This window comes from Pseudorasbora parva, chromosome 5 (assembly GCF_024679245.1).
Source record: "Pseudorasbora parva isolate DD20220531a chromosome 5, ASM2467924v1, whole genome shotgun sequence".
NCBI classification, from domain to species: domain Eukaryota; kingdom Metazoa; phylum Chordata; class Actinopteri; order Cypriniformes; family Gobionidae; genus Pseudorasbora; species Pseudorasbora parva.
The window spans coordinates 52,258,972-52,280,165 of NC_090176.1; the positions used below are offsets into that span (position 1 = coordinate 52,258,972).

General features: G+C 40.0%; 2 protein-coding genes across 4 annotated transcripts in view; one reads left to right on the forward strand and one right to left on the reverse strand.

Moving 5' to 3' along the window:
• The window catches only part of mospd2 (motile sperm domain containing 2), a 46,813-nt gene extending 34,838 nt beyond the window's left edge, over positions 1-11,975 (reverse strand). Inside the window, exons 1-5 of the mRNA XM_067444690.1 lie at positions 11,773-11,975; positions 11,627-11,684; positions 10,649-10,804; positions 3,946-4,032; positions 1,840-1,994 (exon numbers count right to left, since the gene is read on the reverse strand). Of these exons, the coding sequence (XP_067300791.1) occupies positions 1,840-1,994; positions 3,946-4,032; positions 10,649-10,804; positions 11,627-11,684; positions 11,773-11,805 (489 nt within the window). The 5' untranslated portion in view covers positions 11,806-11,975. The remainder of the gene's footprint in view (positions 1-1,839; positions 1,995-3,945; positions 4,033-10,648; positions 10,805-11,626; positions 11,685-11,772) is intronic.
• Positions 11,976-12,112: 137 nt separating this feature from the next.
• fancb (FA complementation group B) overlaps positions 12,113-21,194 on the forward strand; it is a 36,782-nt gene continuing 27,700 nt past the window's right edge. For 2 of the 3 annotated variants that reach the window (XM_067444689.1, XM_067444687.1), the window contains exons 1-4: positions 12,113-12,222; positions 15,197-16,085; positions 18,862-19,017; positions 20,379-20,471. In XM_067444689.1, coding sequence (XP_067300790.1) covers positions 15,216-16,085; positions 18,862-19,017; positions 20,379-20,471 — 1,119 coding nt within the window. In that variant the 5' untranslated portion in view covers positions 12,113-12,222; positions 15,197-15,215. The remainder of the gene's footprint in view (positions 12,223-15,196; positions 16,086-18,861; positions 19,018-20,378; positions 20,472-21,194) is intronic. The other variant, XM_067444688.1, reaches the window with a different exon arrangement.

Consider the following 21,194-nt stretch of genomic DNA (forward strand, 5'->3'; position numbering starts at 1 on the left):
GGGAAAATAACTCAAAATGAAGAGAGTTTTTGCTTAAAATAAGATAAATAATCTGCCAATAGAGTAAGCTAAATAATATTAAAACAAGATTATTTTTCTCACCCCATTGGCAGATTTTTTATCTTATTTTAAAGGGGCGGTGAAATGCTGTTTCCTGCACACTGAGCTTTCCTCTGTTAAAGACTCGGATTCCCATCCTAAACAGACAAAGTTTCAAAAACTAATGTTGGACGTTTGATGGAGTATTTCTGTGTTAAAAATACTCCTTCCGGTTTCTCACAAGCTTCTGAGAGTTTTTTTCGAGTATGGGTCGGCTTGACGTTAATAGAGCGGAAGGTCCTTGTATGGGCCGTACGGGCTCTTCTCCCGGTAGGGTGCGCGCGCGCGTGACTAGAGCGAGAGAGGAAACGCACGCCCATACACACTCTCAGCTGCAGATCCAGTCGTCCGTGAACACTTCTGTCGTTATTGTCTGCGCCGCGCTCCACTTTATTCCTATGGGTGACGTCGAGCGACTTCAACGCTTCAGCACAGCATTCTGGGAAGACAGCGCTGCATTTGAACCGATTTGAACGCAGAAATGACGGGAAGCTTCACAACATCGCTTCAGTCGCGTCTCAAAGTGGATCTACACGCCATTGCTGTCAGGACTTCACCAAATCATACCAAAGAAGTGTGTTTCTGACGAAGCGGTCCCAGCGATAAAGGTTCGGTCCTGCTTTGGAAGCAGCCGGTGAGTTAAACTGCTTCAGATGTCTGTGCTGTCGGCTATCGTCGCGTGAGTAAACATCAGTAAACGACACGATCGCGTGCTTCGTCATTCAAATGCGCTAACGGACTCCATTGTTGTTCTCTGTATAACGTTACACTAGTCTGACGTGCTAAACCGTTCTGCTTGCTACATCTAAGGTTTAGTCGCGTACAATAGTCCATAAACCGAATCATGTCCTCATAAACTGCGAGTTAACACACACAAATGTTGACAGGCCACTAAATACAGTCCATACCACAGAGACGGACGTCCTGCTGCTGCTGTTTCTCCTGTTCAGTTTATTTCTGCCTCAGATTTGATTGTGGATCATTATCTGTGATAGCGATGGGTTTCTCCACGCTTGAGGACGTCACCGCTTTGCCCGCTCGTCATTCTTTAGCTTCGCCAACTCGATACGCCTCCAGGCGCTCGGTTTTTTCCGGAAAGACTCGGTACAGCCCATATTTCTTTTATAAATATGATAAAACTAAAGACTTTTCGGAGATATGAAGGATGCAATACTACTCTATAGGTACTCAAGATTGACATGAGATTGACTGAAACTGAGTGTTTCACCCCCCCCTTTAAGCAAAAATTCTTAATTGTGTTATTTTTTCCCAAAACAAGACAATAATTTGTCCTTGTCTAGTAAATGTTTCTTACCGTAAGAATTTTTAGATATCTTTACTAGAAACAAGACAAAAATACTAAGTAAGCAGAGCATTTTTTGCAGTGTAAAAACTTGTTTTTTTAGCTTGCATTCTGTATACCTTATCACATATCAGCTTTTAGATATTGTTAGATTTTTTTGTAATAAGTCAGAAATGACAAGGAGGCCGCTTCCCGCAATAGAAAGTCAATGGAGATGGTTGTTTGTTTGTTTTTTCGGTGGGCGTGGCTTTCAGATTATGCCGCGTGCCGCTCTGTTTCTATATCAGGCAACTTTGGTCATTCGCTGAGAGTCGAGTGAAGAACTTAATTTGGCATATTTACATGGTGTATTTTTATACAACAATGTTCATGAATATGCGTGGTCCCTATCAAATAAACTAATAAATAAAATAAATAAATAAATGAATAAAACTTACTATATTGCTGAGTCCAGACTCGGACATGTCGAACACGACGGTCAGCGGCATTCCTGGCTCGCGTTTGGCATAGCGCTCCAGCCAGAACGCCACATACCTCTTCTTATCCAGGATGGTTTTGGCATCCTTAACATGGAGCTTCACCCTGAACCAGACTGGCGGAGAAAAACACGGAGGCATTTATTTGATTATTTTCATTTATTGATTCTTCAGGCGAAACTCAGTGCGAGTAAATGCTGCGTTTGTAATAAAAGCACTTCATTATTCACACTGAAACTGGGCGATACAAATAAAGAATATATCTATAGTGTTAAAATAAAAGAAGTTATAGTAAATGTAAACATTTTACTAAACTATACTAATTCTACATTTTTATTTATTTGTGTTTAGAATATATACATGCAATTTAATATATAATAAATTATACTAAACATATACATGTATATTACATATATAAAAAGTTAATTGTACTAAATAAACTATACTAATTATATAAATATTTCAATTTATTTATTTATGAATATAAAATAAGTTATACTTAAATATGTTAAATATAATAATAAATTATATATATATATATATATATATATATATATATATATATATATATATATATATATATATATATATATATAAATTATATTTAAGTACCAGTATTTATTTACTTTATAGTTTAACTGAATAATAAATTATACTAACTATATATATGGAATTTAATAATAAATTATACTAACTATATATATGGAATTTAATAATAAATTATACTAACTATATATATGGAATTTAATAATAAATTATACTAACTATATATATGGAATTTAATATATAATAAATTATACAAAAAATACACACACACACTACGGAAGCCCTGAACGGCCATGGATAATATTTTTTTTCTGTGTTGTTATGTCGTGATCACGAGTTAATTTTCTCGTGATCTCAAGATAACAAAAGTTGTTTTGTCGTGATCACGAGTTCATATTTTCTAAGTTACACAACTGCGCCACGAGGTGGCAGTATAGAACCAATTAACTGATGGGGTGCGGTATAGCCTATCCACCTTGTGTTGTACTGGTCCAGATTGAACGCGTTGAAGACCTTTCGTGATCACTATAATTTGTGCAGTACTGTGTGCATTAGGCAATTAATATAACTGAATGGTCTAATGTGATTAGTTTGCTATAATAGCGTTTGGTGCGTTACTAAACTTACTGTTAAACTCATTTTGATTTCACTGTTCTATTTGCACCTTTTTGTGCATTAAAATGCCATTTTAATCAGCAGCCTAAATAACCGTTAGTTTGCCAGATTGTGTCACTCAATGTATCGCCTAGATGTGATGTATAGCCCATGTAAAGATGCATTGCAGCCTAATTTAAATCAGTGATAATGTGCAATTAAAACGATTGTATTTTGTACGAGACTGTATTCACTGGATTAAACGTTTGTTTGTTTTTAGAAATATGGAGTATGCTACTGCACCGCTTTTTAATGGAATAAAGGCTAGAAGGAAAGATACTAATAACAAACAAATTATGTAATGTTATTTCAAACGAATGAGGAAAATAAAATGGGCTGAATCGAAACTAAACGATTTTTAGAATAGAACAGAATAATCTGCCATCCTTCTGAAGGATCCTTCTCTTTTGATCATTTAAACATGTTAATTACACAAATAAAATGTGTATTAAGTGAAGCAAAGATTTTGCTGAAAGATGGCACGGTTTATTATCCATTGATCAGATGCCCGTGAAAGTTGTGTTCGTTGCTACAGCAACCGTAGACTCTGGGTGCTGTGCAGAATTTCAGAATGAAACTCGTGATCACGAGAAAACAACTTTTGTTATCTCGAGATCACGAGAAAATTATGTCGTTATCACGAGAAAACAACTTTTGTTATCTCGAGATCACGAGATAATTAACTCGTGATCACGACATAACAAGACAGAAAAAAAAATATTATCCATGGCCGTTCAGGGCTTCCGTACACACACATATATATATATCTTTAAAAAAAATGTAATTAGGTTGATCTTCTTGCTCTGGAGGGGAAAAAAATTCCATGCCATTTTAACCAAAGGATTAAAACGTTTAAACTCCACCTACAGAGTTTGTTTCCTTCTTTGTCGTATCCGTGAAGGTAAACCGCGCCGCTCTCGAACATCCACCGGGGAATACTGCTCTCCACCAGATCTGCAAAAACAACGCTAACACTTAATTTTAAGGTTCAGTTATTAACTATTAACTAGTTGCTTATAAGCATGCATATTACTAGGCTATTGGCTGTTTATTAATACTTATAAATAGGCCTGTCACGATAACAAATGTTGCTGGACGATAAATTGGCCAAGAAATGATTGCGATAAACGATAGTATTGTCGTTCTGAGACCATTTTCATCTAAAATAATGATAATGACATAATAATGCAGCTACACCTTTTCAAAGATCAATAAACTTTTATTTCTAAAGACTATTTAACTTTGAAAATTGAAAATATTTTAAATATCCACAATAAATGAACAAAACAACCAAAAACAATAAAAGCAATGGACTCTTAATCTGTTAACAAAAAATGCACTTGAATAAATACCAAAAACAATAAATAAAATGGATGAAAACGGCAACGGATGTTTGTGTTTAGGTTTCGGGCTCACGGCTTCGGGCTCACGGTTTCGGGCTCACGGTTTCGGGCTCACGGCTTCGGGCTCACGGTTTCGGGCTCACGGTTCTAGCCTCACGGCTTCGGGCTCACGGTTTCGGGCTCACGGTTTCGGGCTCACGGCTTCGGGCTCACGGCTTCGGGCTCACGGTTTCGGGCTCACGGTTCTGGGCTCACGGTTCTAGGCTCACGGTTTCGGGCTCACGGTTCTAGGTTCACGGTTTCGGGCTCACGGTTCTGGGCTCACGGTTCTAGGCTCACGGTTTCGGGCTCACGGTTCTAGGTTCACGGTTTCGGGCTCACGGTTTCGGGCTCACGGTTCTGGGCTCACGGTTCTAGGCTCACGGTTTCGGGCTCACGGTTCTAGGTTCACGGTTTCGGGCTCACGGTTCTGGGCTCACGGTTCTAGGCTCACGGTTTCGGGCTCACGGTTCTAGGTTCACGGTTTCGGGCTCACGGTTTCGGGCTCACGGTTTCGGGCTCACGGCTTCGGGCTCACGGCTTCGGGCTCAAGGTTCTAGGCTCACGGTTTCGGGCTCACGGTTTCGGGCTCACGGTTTCGGGCTCACGGTTTCGGGCTCAAGGTTCTAGGCTCACGGTTTTAGGCTCAAGGTTCTAGGCTCACGGTTTCGGGCTCACGGTTTCGGGCTCACGGCTTCGGGCTCACGGCTTCGGGCTCACGGCTTCGGGCTCACGGCTTCGGGCTCACGGCTTCGGGCTCACCGTTTCGGGCTCACCGTTTCGGGCTCACGGCTTCGGGCTCAAGGTTCTAGGCTCACGGTTTCGGGCTCACGGTTTCGGGCTCACGGTTTCGGGCTCACGGTTTCGGGCTCACGGTTTCGGGCTCAAGGTTCTAGGCTCACGGTTTTAGGCTCAAGGTTCTAGGCTCACGGTTTCGGGCTCACGGTTTCGGGCTCACGGTTTCGGGCTCACGATTTCGGGCTCACGGCTTCGGGCTCACGGCTTCGGGCTCACGGCTTCGGGCTCACCGTTTCGGGCTCACCGTTTCGGGCTCACCGTTTCGGGCTCACGGTTTTAGGCTCAAGGTTCTAGGCTCAAGGTTCTAGGCTCACGGTTTCCGGCTCACGGTTTCCGGCTCACGGTTTCCGGCTCACGGTTCTGGGCTCACGGTTTCGGGCTCTTGGTTCTGGGCTCACGGTTTCGGGCTCACGGTTCTAGACTCGCGGTTTCGGGCTCACGGTTCTAGGCTCACAGTTTCGGGCTCACGGTTTCGGGCTCACGGTTCTAGGCTCACGGTTCTAGGCTCACGGTTCTAGGCTCACGGTTTCGAGCTCACGGTTCTAGGCTCACGGTTTCGGGCTCACGGTTCTAGGCTCACGGTTTTAGGCTCACGGTTTTAGGCTCAAGGTTCTAGGCTCACGGTTCTAGGCTCACGGTTTTAGGCTCACGGTTTCGGGCTCACGGTTCTAGGCTCACGGTTTTAGGCTCACGGTTCTAGGCTCACGGTTCTAGGCTCACGGTTTCGGGCTCACGGTTCTAGGTTCACGGTTCTAGGCTCACGGTTCTAGGCTCACGGTTTCGGGCTCACGGTTTTGGGCTCACGGTTTTAGGCTCACGGTTCTAGGCTCACGGTTCTGGGCTCACGGTTCTAGGTTCACGGTTCTAGGTTCACGGTTTCGGGCTCACGGTTCTAGGTTCACGGTTCTAGGCTCACGGTTCTAGGCTCACGGTTTCGGGCTCACGGTTTTAGGCTCACGGTTCTAGGCTCACGGTTCTGGGCTCACGGTTCTAGGTTCACGGTTCTAGGCTCACGGTTTCGGGCTCACGGTTCTAGGTTCACGGTTCTAGGCTCACGGTTTCGGGCTCACGGTTCTAGGCTCACGGTTTCGGGTTCACGGTTCTAGGCTCACGGTTCTAGGCTCACGGTTTCGGGCTCACGGTTCTAGGTTCACGGTTCTAGGCTCACGGTTTCGGGCTCACGGTTCAAGGCTTACGGTTCTGGGCTCACGGTTTCGGACTCACGGTTTCGGGCTCACGGTTTCGGGCTCAGGGTTCTAGGCTCACGGTTTCAGGGTCACGGTTCTAGGCTCACGGTTTCGGGTTCACGGTTCTAGGCTCACGGTTCTAGGCTCACGGTTTCGGGCTCACGGTTCTAGGTTCACGGTTCTAGGCTCACGGTTTCGGGCTCACGGTTCAAGGCTTACGGTTCTGGGCTCACGGTTTCGGACTCACGGTTTCGGGCTCACGGTTTCGGGCTCAGGGTTCTAGGCTCACGGTTTCAGGGTCACGGTTTCGGGCTCACGGTTTCAGGGTCACGGTTTCGGGCTCACGGTTTCGGGCTCACGGTTTCAGGGTCACGGTTTCAGGGTCACGGTTTCGGGCTCACGGTTTCAGGGTCACGGCTTTCGGTTCTGTACGGTTCTTGTTGTTGTTATTTTAATCATTAACATTCCAGAAATTGACTTCAGCATATGATATATAGCTTAATTATCCACAATATAGGATACAGTATTAAATGAATTGTTATATCATGTAGCCTAATCATGCACAAACTGAACTTGACCATCTCTGAGGAAAGTGAGATTTTGAGACAGCAAGAGAGAAGACATTGATGACATGCTTTTCATTTATTTGGCAAAAGGAGAATCTGTATTGCTATCTCTACAGAAACTAATGTGCCTTTTTAGCACACAAGATTGGACTGAAGAATTAACTTGCATTTATCAAACTGCATACTTGTTTATACTCGACGCGTCCACATGAGAAAAAAAATAAGCATGCAAATGGAAATTATCGCGGCCCGTAAAAATGATCGAGCTCATATTTTTTATTGTGCGATTAATCGATTTATTGATTGCGACAGGCCTACTTATAAAGCTCATATTAATGCCTTATTCTGCATGAGCTTATTCTACATCCCTTAATCCGACCCAATACCTAAACTTAAATGCTACAAAAACTACCTTACTAACTATTAATAACAGTAAATTAGGAGTTTATTAAAGCAAATGTCGTAGTTAATAGTGAATGTGTTCCCCATACTAAAGTGTTACCAAAACTACATATCTCGCATTCATTTCTTCCAGAGTCATCACAATGGTATCAGTGACGTCTGAGACACAAATCAACACGGACGCCATTTGTTTATCTGGCAATGAAAGTTACACTAATGACACAAAATCTGCTGAAGCGACTGAGATAACGCTGAAGCTTTAAAGGACAAGGAGAGGATTGTGCTGAAGATGACACACAATAACAATCATTATAACTTAATAACATAATAACTTCATTAGGAACTAAAGCTAGGAAATCGCTTCTCAAGTACATCTCTATAAATGTTATACGGATGAAGCATATCGTCATTATGGCTCATTATGGAGTTATTATGGAGTTATTCATCCATAACTCATTAGGATCAAGAGGAAAATACTAATGATAAAGAAATTAATATATAGACCAATATTACAGGACTAGTATCTTCTGATCCTTTAACACGATCAATTCGGCAAGGCTTATTTATAACATGGAACAAGGTCATAATTATAGCATTAAAGTCAAAATTATCATGCACTAAATTATATTTATAACATAAAAATCTAAATTATGACATACTTATTAATATTTATAAAATAAAAGTCGAAATTATAAAATACTAAGTCATATTTATAACAAGAAAGGTCATAATTATAGCATGCTAAGTCATATTTATAACACAGTACATCATAATTTTGACTTTTAAGTCGTCGTTATAACATAAAAAGTCAAAATTGGCACGCTAAATCATTTTTATAACAAAAAAGATAATTATGACGTCATATTAATGACAAAAAAAGTCACAATTATGACATACTAAGTCATATTCCTAACATAAAAAGTCAAAACTATGACAGAAAACAAAAACCTTGCAAAAATTATAAACGATCCGCCTAATCCTGGCCAAATCACAGAGATGCCGATTCGCACGGCGGAACTAATATTATCACAGGACTAGTGTTGTCAAATGTACCGACCGCGATACCAAATCGGTACTGAAATTTTAAAAATGTGACGCTTCGAGCGCTGTTGAGCTGTAATTGTAAACACCTCTGACTGGTCATTGTGCTCACGCGCTCATCGGATGTGCCTGTGATTGGCTACAATGATCAACTCACGGCTGAACGATATTCTGTTTTAACATCGACATCGCGATGTGCGCGTGTGCGATAGTCACATCGCCGGAACATGCGATGTGAAGGGTAGTAGAAGAGGGGAAAAAAGGTTCGTACCAGAAATCTTTTTAGGACTATTTTGGCTACATAAAGGAGGATGTTGAACAAAAAGAGGTACTTTGCATGGAGTGTCTTGTGGCCACAAAACAAGAAAACACCACCAATTTGTCTGATCACTTAAAACGGCACCACAAAGATCTTTACGACGAATACAAAGCAGGGCTCGACATTAACGCTTGTCCGGGACATGTGGGCGTTTTGAAGGGACAAGTGAAAGAGAATTTTACTTAACTGACGGACAAGACAAGACCGCCTGATTAAAACAAAAAATAACTAGCGAATCACCAAAATGCAAGAATGTTCATTTATTTAGTGTAAGTGGCGATTGATATTGGATGATAATATATGATGAACTGATGATAATAAGGTGGCGCTGTTCACGCTCGTGCAGCCTCTCGGGGAAATCACAACACTAGAGCGTTTTCCTGAACACCATCACGACTGAAAATGACACTGATTTCATATGACAGCTCCATAAACAACTAATTAACAATCACTTAGTCACTTACATTTAGATGCAATATTTAGTGTTTTTGTTCTATTTCAGCAGTGAAAATCGCTCACAGCAGACCCGTAACACGTCTCACTCGTAGCAACAAATGTGAACGATTCAGCGTTCGAATGAATCGTTTGAATGAACGACTCAGTGACTCACTTGTTAAGACGGTCACCTGCTGCCACCTACTGGAGGTTTAGTTTCATGTTTGCACATACTTTCCAACATTTCTTTTTGTCACATGTAATGAAGCTTGCTTATTAGTGAAATTATTAATATCACGGAACGGTAATTATTGACTTTAGCCTGGATTGATGGCTCTCAATATCGCAATGTATATCGTTGGGGGAAAAAATATCGCAATGTAATATTTTTCCAATATCGTGCAGGCCTACACGGAAGTGTTTGAAAAGTGTTTTGAAAGCGGGACGGGAGCGTTTGAGAGCACACGCAGGCGTCGACCAGCGGACCGGTAGGCTGATAGACACCTACATTCAAACGCTCTGTGTGCATCTGTGCAAGCGCTCCGTGAAAAGCGTCATTGATGTATTTTTACAACATGTTTGTGAAGCGCTGATCAAAGTAGCCAATCATAGACCTATTTGATGAGCGCGTGAGCACAATGGCCAGTCAGAGGTGTTTACGATTCCGCTCAACAGCGCTCGAAGCGTCACATTTTTAACATTTCAGTACCGAATTGGTATCGCGGTCGGTACTTTTGAACACTACACAGGACCTCGGTGTTCAGCGAAATATGGTAGCTCATTCGCGGGGGAATTTTTACTTTACAAATTACACTGCAAAAAATGCTTTTCTGACTTAGTATTTCTGTCTTGTTTATAGTCTAAATATCTAAAAATTCTTACATTAAGAAACATTTACTAGACAAGTTAAAGTTATGCCTTGTTTTGGGGAAAAATAACTCAAAATGTAGAGAGTTTTTGCTTAAAATAAGATAAATAATCTGCCAATGGGGTGAGAAAAATAATCTTAATTCAAACAGAAAACAAGATTATTATTCTCACCCCATTGGCAGATTATTTATCTTATTTTAAGCAAAAACTCTCTTCATTTTGAGTTATTTTTCCCAAAACAAGACAATTACTTTTGCTTGTCTAGTAAATACTTCTTGTTTTAAGAATTTTTAGATGTTTGGACGAGAAACAAGACAAAAATACTGAGTAAGAAGAGCATTTTTTGCAGTGTGCAGACATGGCCGATTCGCTTGGGATTAAGATCACAGACATTCTTTGCAATTATTACAAATCACCAGATAATACTAATCCTGTGCGAATAGGACTTTAGTCCTAAAATAAGTTGAATTCGTTTTTTTGGTAAATGTGGCAAGGACATGTTTTCACGAGGTTGGTGCAACAGGAACTGTCATGCATGTGAGTAACTTCCTCATTTCAGCGCATGCATACCGTTCAGATTAAACTCTTTCCTCCACTGGAAGCTCTCGTCGATCATCTTTAAGGTGTCGTCCACAATAAAGTGCCTCCATGTGAGATAAGCTTCCACCAGAGCCTCGTCCTTCTGGAGCTTCTCCACGTCTCGGCTGTCATATCGGTCCTGGGACTCTGCAGTTACAGAAACATGAAAACTCAGAATTACGACATATTTATAACATCAAATTAGTATACAAAGCCATTTATGAGATGAAAACTCAAAATTATGATGTACTGAATCATATTTATAACATGAAAAGTCAAAATTATGTCATACTAAATCATATTTATAACATAAAAGGTAGAAATTATGAGATACTAAGTCATATAACATGAAAGGTCGGAATTGACACTATTACTAAGTCATTTTTATAACATGAAAGGTTATTATGAGATAAGTCATATTTATAATATGAAATGTTGAAATTATGAGATACTAAGTCATATTTATAACATCAAAGGTCGAAATTCTGACATACTCAGTCATTTATAACATGAAAAGTCCAAATTCTGACAGTATACTAAGCCATATAACATGAAAGGTCGAAATTATGACATGCTAAGTCATATTTATAACATGAAAGGTCGAAATTATGACATGCTAAGTCATATTTATAACATGAAAGGTCGAAATTTTGACATACTAAGTCATCTTTATAACATGAAAGTACATTATAGTACACACTGACTGACTTTTGCAGGTATTGCTACTTATTCTTCATTATTGCGGGTTTTAAAACAGCAAAAATCTACATAATTATAATTAAAACATGATTTATGATTCCTGACAGTTGAATCTATCAGTTGTAATATCGAATATTAAATATCTCTCATAATGAATGGCACATGATCCACAGAAAGTCTTACATTTATTTTTTAATATTGAATTTCTGAATTAATGTGACATTTTATTGTTATTGTGAAGCTTGAGAACTTAGCGTACTGCTAACTCACCCTCAACATACTCGCTTTTAAACCTCTGCCGTGTTTCCTCGATCTTGCTCTCGATGTCCTTTTGGAGAGAGCGAAATGTTAATTATAAATTAATTTCAGATGCGAATAAAAAGCGTAATGGTTGTTTTGTTTTGCTTTGTGATTACCTGCTCTGATTCCGCCTGTGCTGCCTCGGCCATGATGGATCGCACTGTCAGTCAGCAGTGGCCGCTCTTCCGCGGAGTAGACCGCACACTCCGTGAAACTGGACGCGTGATGACGCCATGTTGGCTCTGAGATGTCAAACTAACCTTTGAACAGGCTTTTAGAGCAAGATAAAGTTCCTCTGATGTGCTCTGGTAATTAAAAGCAAATGATTGCATCATGTGCGCAATCTAAAAGCAGTAAAAGCCTATGACAACATCACTTATTTGTGAAACAGTGATTGAACTGTAGCACTGTTTCTTTAAGAGATACCGAGAAAACGTGACGTGCTTGAAATGCGCGCGCGCTTTGAGGAAGAGCTGGAGCTTGAAGAAGCGTGTGAGAATACACACACACACACACACACACACACACACAGATTCCAGTGTAAACAATGTGAAAGTTTTGCTGAGGTACAGTATGAACCACCGCTTTCTGTCATATATTTATTAATATTAGTGTATCATGTTTTGTCGTATGGAAGCCTATTTCCGCCACACAAAGCATTATTTAGTAAATCATTGGCATAAAAAAGTAGCCTACATGCTAAGTCAATTGTGAGATGAAATAATGACATACTAAGTCATATTTATAACACGAAAGTCAAAATTATGAAGCACTAAGTCATATTTATGACATGAAAATGTCTATTATGAAAAGTATAATCTATAATCTATTATGAAAAGTAAATAGGATATACGATGTAATATTTATAAAATAAAAGTCAAAACTATGACTATGTCATTTTTAACATGAAACGTCAAAATTGTGACACATATTTACAACATTAAAAGTCAAAATTATGACATACTAAGTCATATTTTTACATAAAAGTCAAAACTATGACATACTAAGTCATTTTTATAACATGAAGTGAAAATGGCATACTAAGTCATTAAAAGTCAAAACTATGACATACTAAGTCATATTTATAGCATGAAAAGTCCAAAATTATGACATACCAAGTCATATTTATAACATTAAAAGTCAAAACTATGACATACTAAGTCATTTATAACATGAAGTCAAAATAATGACATACTAAGTCATATTTATAGCATGAAAAGTCCAAAATTTTAACATACTAAGTCATGTTTATAACATGAAGTCAAAATAATGACATACTAAGTCATATTTATAGCATGAAAAGTCCAAAATTATAGCTTACTAAGTCATGTTTATAACATGAAGTCAAAATAATGACATACTAAGTCATATTTATAACATGAAAAGTCAAAACTATGATATACTAAGTCATATTTATAACATGAAAAGTCAAAACTATGACATACTAAGTCATATTTATAGCATGAAAAGTCCAAAATTATGACATACGAAGTCATATTTATAACATTAATAGTCAAAACTATGACATACTAAGTCATTTATAACATGAAGTCAAAATAATGACATACTAAGTCATATTTATAGCATGAAAAGTCCAAAATTATAGCTTACTAAGTCATATTTATAGCATGAAAAGTCCAAAATTTTAACATACTAAGTCATGTTTATAACATGAAGTCAAAATAATGACATACTAAGTCCTATTTATAACATGAAAAGTCAAAACTATGATATACTAAGTCATATTTATAACATGAAAAGTCAAAACTATGATATACTAAGTCATGTTTATAACATGAAAAGTCAAAACTATGACATACTAAGTCATATTTATAGCATGAAAAGTCCAAAATTTTAACATACTAAGTCATGTTTATAACATGAAAGTCAAAATAATGACATACTAAGTCCTATTTATAGCATGAAAAGTCTAAATAATGACATACTAAGTCATATTTATAGCATGAAAAGTCAAAATAATGACATACTAAGTCATATTTATAGCATGAAAAGTCTAAATAATGACATACTAAGTCATATTTATAACATTAAAAGTCTAAATAATGACATACTAAGTCATATTTATAGCATGAAAAGTCTAAATAATGACATACTAAGTCATATTTATAACATTAAAAGTCTAAATAATGACATACTAAGTCATATTTATAACATGAAAAGTCTAAATAATGACATACTAAGTCATATTTATAACATTAAAAGTCTAAATAATGACATACTAAGTCATATTTATAACATTAAAAGTCTAAATAATGACATACTAAGTCATATTTATAACATTAAAAGTCTAAATAATGACATACTAAGTCATATTTATAGCATGAAAAGTCTAAATAATGACATACTAAGTCATATTTATAGCATGAAAAGTCTAAATAATGACATACTAAGTCATATTTATAACATTAAAAGTCTAAATAATGACATACTAAGTCATATTTATAACATGAAAAGTCTAAATAATGACATACTAAGTCATATTTATAACATGAAAAGTCTAAATAATGACATACTAAGTCATATTTATAGCATGAAAAGTCTAAATAATGACATACTAAGTCATATTTATAACATTAAAAGTCTAAATAATGACATACTAAGTCATATTTATAACATGAAAAGTCTAAATAATGACATACTAAGTCATATTTATAACATGAAAAGTCTAAATAATGACATACTAAGTCATATTTATAGCATGAAAAGTCTAAATAATGACATACTAAGTCATATTTATAGCATGAAAAGTCAAAATAATGACATACTAAGTCATATTTATAGCATGAAAAGTCTAAATAATGACATACTAAGTCATATTTATAACATTAAAAGTCTAAATAATGACATACTAAGTCATATTTATAGCATGAAAAGTCTAAATAATGACATACTAAGTCATATTTATAGCATGAAAAGTCTAAATAATGACATACTAAGTCATATTTATAACATTAAAAGTCTAAATAATGACATACTAAGTCATATTTATAACATGAAAAGTCTAAATAATGACATACTAAGTCATATTTATAACATGAAAAGTCTAAATAATGACATACTAAGTCATATTTATAGCATGAAAAGTCTAAATAATGACATACTAAGTCATATTTATAACATTAAAAGTCTAAATAATGACATACTAAGTCATATTTATAACATGAAAAGTCTAAATAATGACATACTAAGTCATATTTATAACATGAAAAGTCTAAATAATGACATACTAAGTCATATTTATAGCATGAAAAGTCTAAATAATGACATACTAAGTCATATTTATAACATTAAAAGTCAAAATAATGAAAATGGACAAGCACATTTTTTAATGTGAATGACCAATTTACTTCTGTCGAAGGACAAGCGTATAAACATGCTTAATTTCAGGTCCTGTAATTATATGCATTTAATGTAAAAATGAGCTGATTTGTCCTCCATATTCTTACTAAATGAGCCTGATGATACTCAGTAAGTTTGTCGAAAGGCTTTTTTTAATCAGAATGCTTTCTCGTTCTCCAGTGTGATTGGAGTGTAAGCGATGGCATCCGGACGGCTCATGGGGATGCTTTCGTGCGGAGGAGATGTGCTGGCTTTCCAGAGCAAGAGTTTAACCACAAAAGGCCGAGATCATCACCGCAAAGGCTCTGAGGTTTCCTTCTCTCGCCTATCCTTCGACCAAAACTCGCGGAGCTTCTCCATCAGAGAGCGAGGCCTGATCCACAAGGACAGCTCTGCGGATGCGGATATCCTCCACTGCGGCCTGGCTCTGGATGAGCAGCGGAGACAGAAGGTGCCGTGTGTGTTGCTGAAGCTGTGCAAGAAGAGGACGTCTGCTTTCAAATACATGCTTTACTCCGCCGAAGGAAGGCTTTATGTTGAGTTTGCATTGCCGAATGAGATGAAAGATCATGTTTCGATATTGCAGGGTCCTACTTTAGTCTGGAGCCATGAGAACTCGGTTTTCTATGCGTCCTGTCGGAGTGGCGGCGTAAAGGAAGTATCGATTGGTATGACAGTCAGGTTTATAGGCGAACTTCAGAGAAAACGAGTTATTTACGCCACACAACACTCGCCTGATGTGAAAAACACACTGTATTTCATAGAGGAGGAGGATGAGGAAGAGTGCTGTGATGCATGTTTGCTCCCTGACGCCTACAGCTCGGTGACCCAGTGCATGATGGTTATCTCCGCCGAGCGAATTAGGGGCTCCTTTAAATCAGCCATTCTGGCCGTCACGAGCACAAAACAGCTGGTGAGATTTGAGGACGGATTTCCTCGGGACGTTTGCGCTCTTCCTTACGAGCAGCCGCTGAGCATTCAGATGGTTCATACGCTGAAGAACGAATGCCTCGTCGTCGTAACCTTCAGTTTGGGGAACGTCTGCGCTGTGTGGAGAGACACTTTCCAGGTGTGTGTGTGTGGTCGGTTTTGATGAAGTCGTCTTTATTTCCCCATTGTGACATCAGGCATAACGTTATGAATAACACTGATGATCTCTGTTAGTGGGTGGGATATATTAGGCAGCAAGTGAACATTTAGTCCTCAGAGTTGATGTGTGTGAAGCAGGAGAAATGGGCAAGCGTAAGGATTTGAGCGAGTTTGGCCAGATTGTGACGGCTAGACGACTGGGTCAGAGCATCTCCAAAACTGCAGCTCTTGTGGGCTGTTCCCGGTCTGCAGTGGTCAGTATCTATCAAAAGTGCTCCAAGGAAGGACCAGTGGAGAACCGGCCACAGGGTCATGGGCGGCCAAGGCTCATTGATGACCGTGGGGAGCGAAGGCTGGCCCGTGGGGTCCGATCAAACAGACGAGCTACTGGAGCTCAAACTGCTCCAGAAGTTAATGCTGGTTCTGATAGAAAGCTGTCAGAATACACAGAGCAGCTCAGTTTGAGGCGTATGGGGCGGCAGGGTGACCTCTGACCCCGCCGAAAGCACCAACAGTGGCACGTGAGCATCAGAACTGGACCACGGAGCAATGGAAGAAGGTGGCCTGGTCTGAGGAATCACGTGTTCTTCTACATCACGTGGATGGCCGGGTGTGTGTGTGTGTGTGTGGCTTACCTGAGGAACACATGGCCCCAGGATGCACTATGGGAAGAAGGCGACCCGGCATATATATATATTCCCTCATATATTGTCCACGTATTCCAAAACCTTGGGACATAAAATAAAATGTCAGTCGTTGACAATTCAAAATAAGCAACATGATGATTTTACAGCTTGTTTTGTCTTGCTTTAAATCATTTTAAGCGACCCCAAATGCAGTTGGTGACCGCGACTCAGTTCTGTAAAGTTGAGTTTGCTGCTCTTAAGAGGTTCAGGCGTTTAATAAACGATAAACAGGAAGCAGGTTGCGGACTCTTTCTGAGCTCGTCTTGTCAATCACAGCTCAGGAGTTTATTATACAGGACTCGCAGTGTAAAGCCGCTCGCAGGACTTCATTTAAAGGTTAGCGCTTCCACCAGAACATTTCAAAGCAGCAGAAAATGTCAGATTGTATATTATCTGTCACGATGCATCGCAGCAATCCAGAAGCTGCTGTAAGAGGAACGTTCACACCGAGACTGAAGTAAAACATCTCACTTATGTGTAGTGCAGGTTTGTGTTGAAGATGCATTAAATAAGAAGCTTGTGTTCAGTTACCTAGTAAACTATATATATATACACACCAATCAGGCATAACATTTTAACCTAATATTGTGTTGGTCCCCCTGACCCGTCTCTGATGGACTCCTCTAGACTCCTGAAGGTGTGCTGTGGTATCTGGCGCCAAGATGTTAGCAGCAGATCCTTTAAGTCCTGTAAGTTGCGAGGCGGATCGGATCGGACTTGTTTGTTCAGCTCATCCCACAGATGCTCGATTGGATTGAGATCTGGGGAATCTGGAGGCCGAGTCGACGCCTCAAACTGGTCGTTGTGCTCCTCAAACCATTCCTGAAGCGTTTGTGCTTTGTGTCAGGAGCATTATCCTGCTGGAAGAGCCACAGCCACCAGAATACCGTTTCCATCAAAGGCTGAACATGGTCTCAGCAATGCTTAGGTAGGAGGAGCGTGTCAAAGTAACATCCACATGGATGGAGGACCCAAGGTTTCCCAGCAGAACATTGGCCAAAGCATCACACTGCCTCCGCCGGCTCGCCTTCTTCCCATAGTGCATCCTGGGGCCATGTGTTCCTCAGGTAAGCCACACACACACACACACACACCCGGCCATCCACGTGATGTAAAAGAACACGTGATTCCTCAGAGCAGGCCACCTTCTTCCATTGCTCCGTGGTCCAGTTCTGATGCTCACGTGCCACTGTGGGTGCTTTCGGCGGGGTCAGGGGTCAGAGGTCACCCTGACTGGTCCATACACCTCAAACTGAGCTGCTCTGTGTATTCTGACAGCTTTCTATCAGAGCCAGCATTAACTTCTGGAGCAGTTTGAGCTCCAGTAGCTCGTCTGTTTGATCGGACCCCACGGGCCAGCTTTCGCTCCCCACGTGCATCAATGAGCCTTGGCCGCCCATGACCCTGTGGCCGGTTCTCCACTGGTCCTTCCTTGGAGCACTTTTGATAGATACTGACCACTGCAGACCGGGAACAGCCCACAAGAGCTGCAGTTTTGGAGATGCTCTGACCCAGTCGTCTAGCCGTCACAATCTGGCCAAACTTGCTCAAATCCTTACGCTTGCCCATTTCTCCTGCTTCACACACATCAACTCTGAGGACAACATGTTCACTTGCTGCCTAATATATCCCACCCACTAACAGGAGCCGTGAAGAAGAGATCATCAGTGTTATTCACTTCACCTGTCAGTGTGTGAACGCTGTAAAAAATGCTCTTCTAATTTTGTATTTTTGTCTTGTTTCTTGTTTCCGTCCCAATCAGAAATAAGATTATTTTTCTCACCCATTGGCAGATCATTTTGCCTGTTTTAAGCAAAAACTCACTTGATGTTATTTTTAACAAAACAAGAAAAAATATCTTATGTCGTTTTACTAGTAAATGCATCCTGATTTAAGATTTGTTAGATATTTAGACTAGAAACAAGACAAAAATACTGAGTAAGCAGAGCATTTTTTGCAGTGTGTATGTGTGTGTATACATTTTAAGTGCTACTTCATTGTGCTCATTCTCTCCGCTTCTGTCTTGCGGTTTATTCTCCTGATAATGTGCTGCTGATGTACCTGTCTCAGGTGGCCTGCTGTTGGACAGGTGTGCGTCTGATGCTCGTCGATGACTTTGTGGGATGCGGGACGGATCAGATGCTGCTCGTGTTCGAGGACCAGAGTTCACCTGGAGAGATGCTCGGCAACTTCCTGCTCACCGACCTGTGCGGCATCACCTATTCAGTCCGTCAGCGGTTTCATCTTCACCTCTCACTGTGTGTGTGTGTGTGTGTGTGTGTGTGTGTGTGTGTCTTCCTGCTCACCGACCTGTGCGCCATCACCTATTCAGTCCGTCAGCGGTTTCATCTTCACCTCTCACTGTGTGTGTGTGTGTGTGTGTGTGTGTGTGTGTGTTTGTGTGTGTGTGTGTGTGTCTTCCTGCTCACCGACCTGTGCGGCATCACCTATTCAGTCCGTCAGCGGTTTCATCTTCACCTCTCACTGTGTGTGTGTGTGTGTGTGTGTGTGTCTTCCTGCTCACCGACCTGTGCGGCATCACCTATTCAGTCCGTCAGCGGTTTCATCTTCACCTCTCACTGTGTGTGTGTGTGTGTGTGTGTGTGTGTGTCTTCCTGCTCACCGACCTGTGCGGCATCACCTATTCAGTCCGTCAGCGGTTTCATCTTCACCTCTCACTGTGTGTGTGTGTGTGTGTGTGTGTCTTCCTGCTCACCGACCTGTGCGGCATCACCTATTCAGTCCGTCAGCGGTTTCATCTTCACCTCTCACTGTGTGTGTGTGTGTGTGTGTGTGTGTGTGTCTTCCTGCTCACCGACCTGTGCGGCATCACCTATTTAGTCCGTCAGCGGTTTCATCTTCACCTCTCACTGCGTGTGTGTGTGTGTGTGTGTGTGTGTGTGTGTGTGAGTGTGTGTGTGTGTGTGTGTGTGTGTGTGTGTGTGTGTGTCTTCCTGCTCACCGACCTGTGCGGCATCACCTATTCAGTGCGTCAGCGGTTTCATCTTCACCTCTCACTGTGTGTGTGTGTGTGTGTGTGTGTGTGTGTGTGTGTGTGTGTGTGTGTGTGTGTGTGTGATGGGTAGGTTTAGGGGATAGAAAATGCAGTTTGTACAGTATAAAAACCCTTATGCCTATGGAATGTCCCCACATTTCACAAAAACAAACGTGTGTGTGTGTGTTTTGTACTCTTGCACAATGGCTTATTTGTAGTTTGTACCACCAAAAGATTCTTGAGTATTTTGCATTAATTTCCTATGTCGGACATTTTTGACCTTGAAGGAGCCTCATGTGTGGCTTTACTCCTGAAACATTAACATATCTGTGATTTATGTGTGTGTTCACATAGCTAATGCTACAAAACTCATCAAGAGTCATCCTATTCCAAAAGGCCCAGAGGGTTAAAAATGATGAAAAATATTAATTATTAATTATTAATATTAATTTATATATATATATATGATATATTAGATTCGTTTGCATTGCTTACTGTTGTCTATGAACAGGACAGACGTGCAATCCCTGTTTCTATTACATGCATTCTATTAAAATACTTGCTCTTAGTTTAAACTATGAATGTTTTGCAGTGCGGGCGATCCGATGGTGAAGTCCTGAACCCATCTGACACGGCACAGGAGAACTTCCTTCTCACGCTTCAAGCTTTAGAGTCCAGACTGCAGGTAATCTCAATGGGAATCTACACACAACTCTTCACTCCTCTCTAAAGAAGCCTTTGTGCAATAAAGCTTATATATCATACCTGCAAACTTGTCGCTTTTCGGCGACAATCTGCGTTTTCTTGGTCAATTGGGTCATTTAAGTGAATCGCGTAGAACCGAAGAGTTTTTTTTTTTTTTTGTGGGGTGGGGAGGGGTGGGTGGGTCTACAGTTCTGTGACTAGACATGCGAAACACTATTGGCAAGTTAACAGGGACGCTAAAGAGAGCTTTCTCTACCTCGATTGCGCGCTTCTTGAGGTCACAATCAATATATGAATACATGATAAATACATCAAGATTTAAATTCAGAGACAAAACATAATCTATGCATGACCTGTCATTTTATTCGTATCTAAATATGAGGAGGGCGCTCTCACAGAAAGTCCAAAAGCGGATTCGTAGAAACTTTGTCACTGGAGCTGCAGCTGAAGGAAAACAATCGTTATGATGATGAAACGTCACGACGACAATCAGACGATTGCGACAATATATATGCTTTATGTGTGTTTTTCAAGCCATCTCAATGTAGGCTATTTATTGACTATAAAGTAGGCCTATATCATATGAATAATGCAGTGCTAACTGACAGCTTTGTAAATGTTTATCTTCTGCTCATCAAAGCTGCATTTATTTAATCCAAAATACAGTTAAAACAGTAATATTGTGAAATACCATTACAAATGA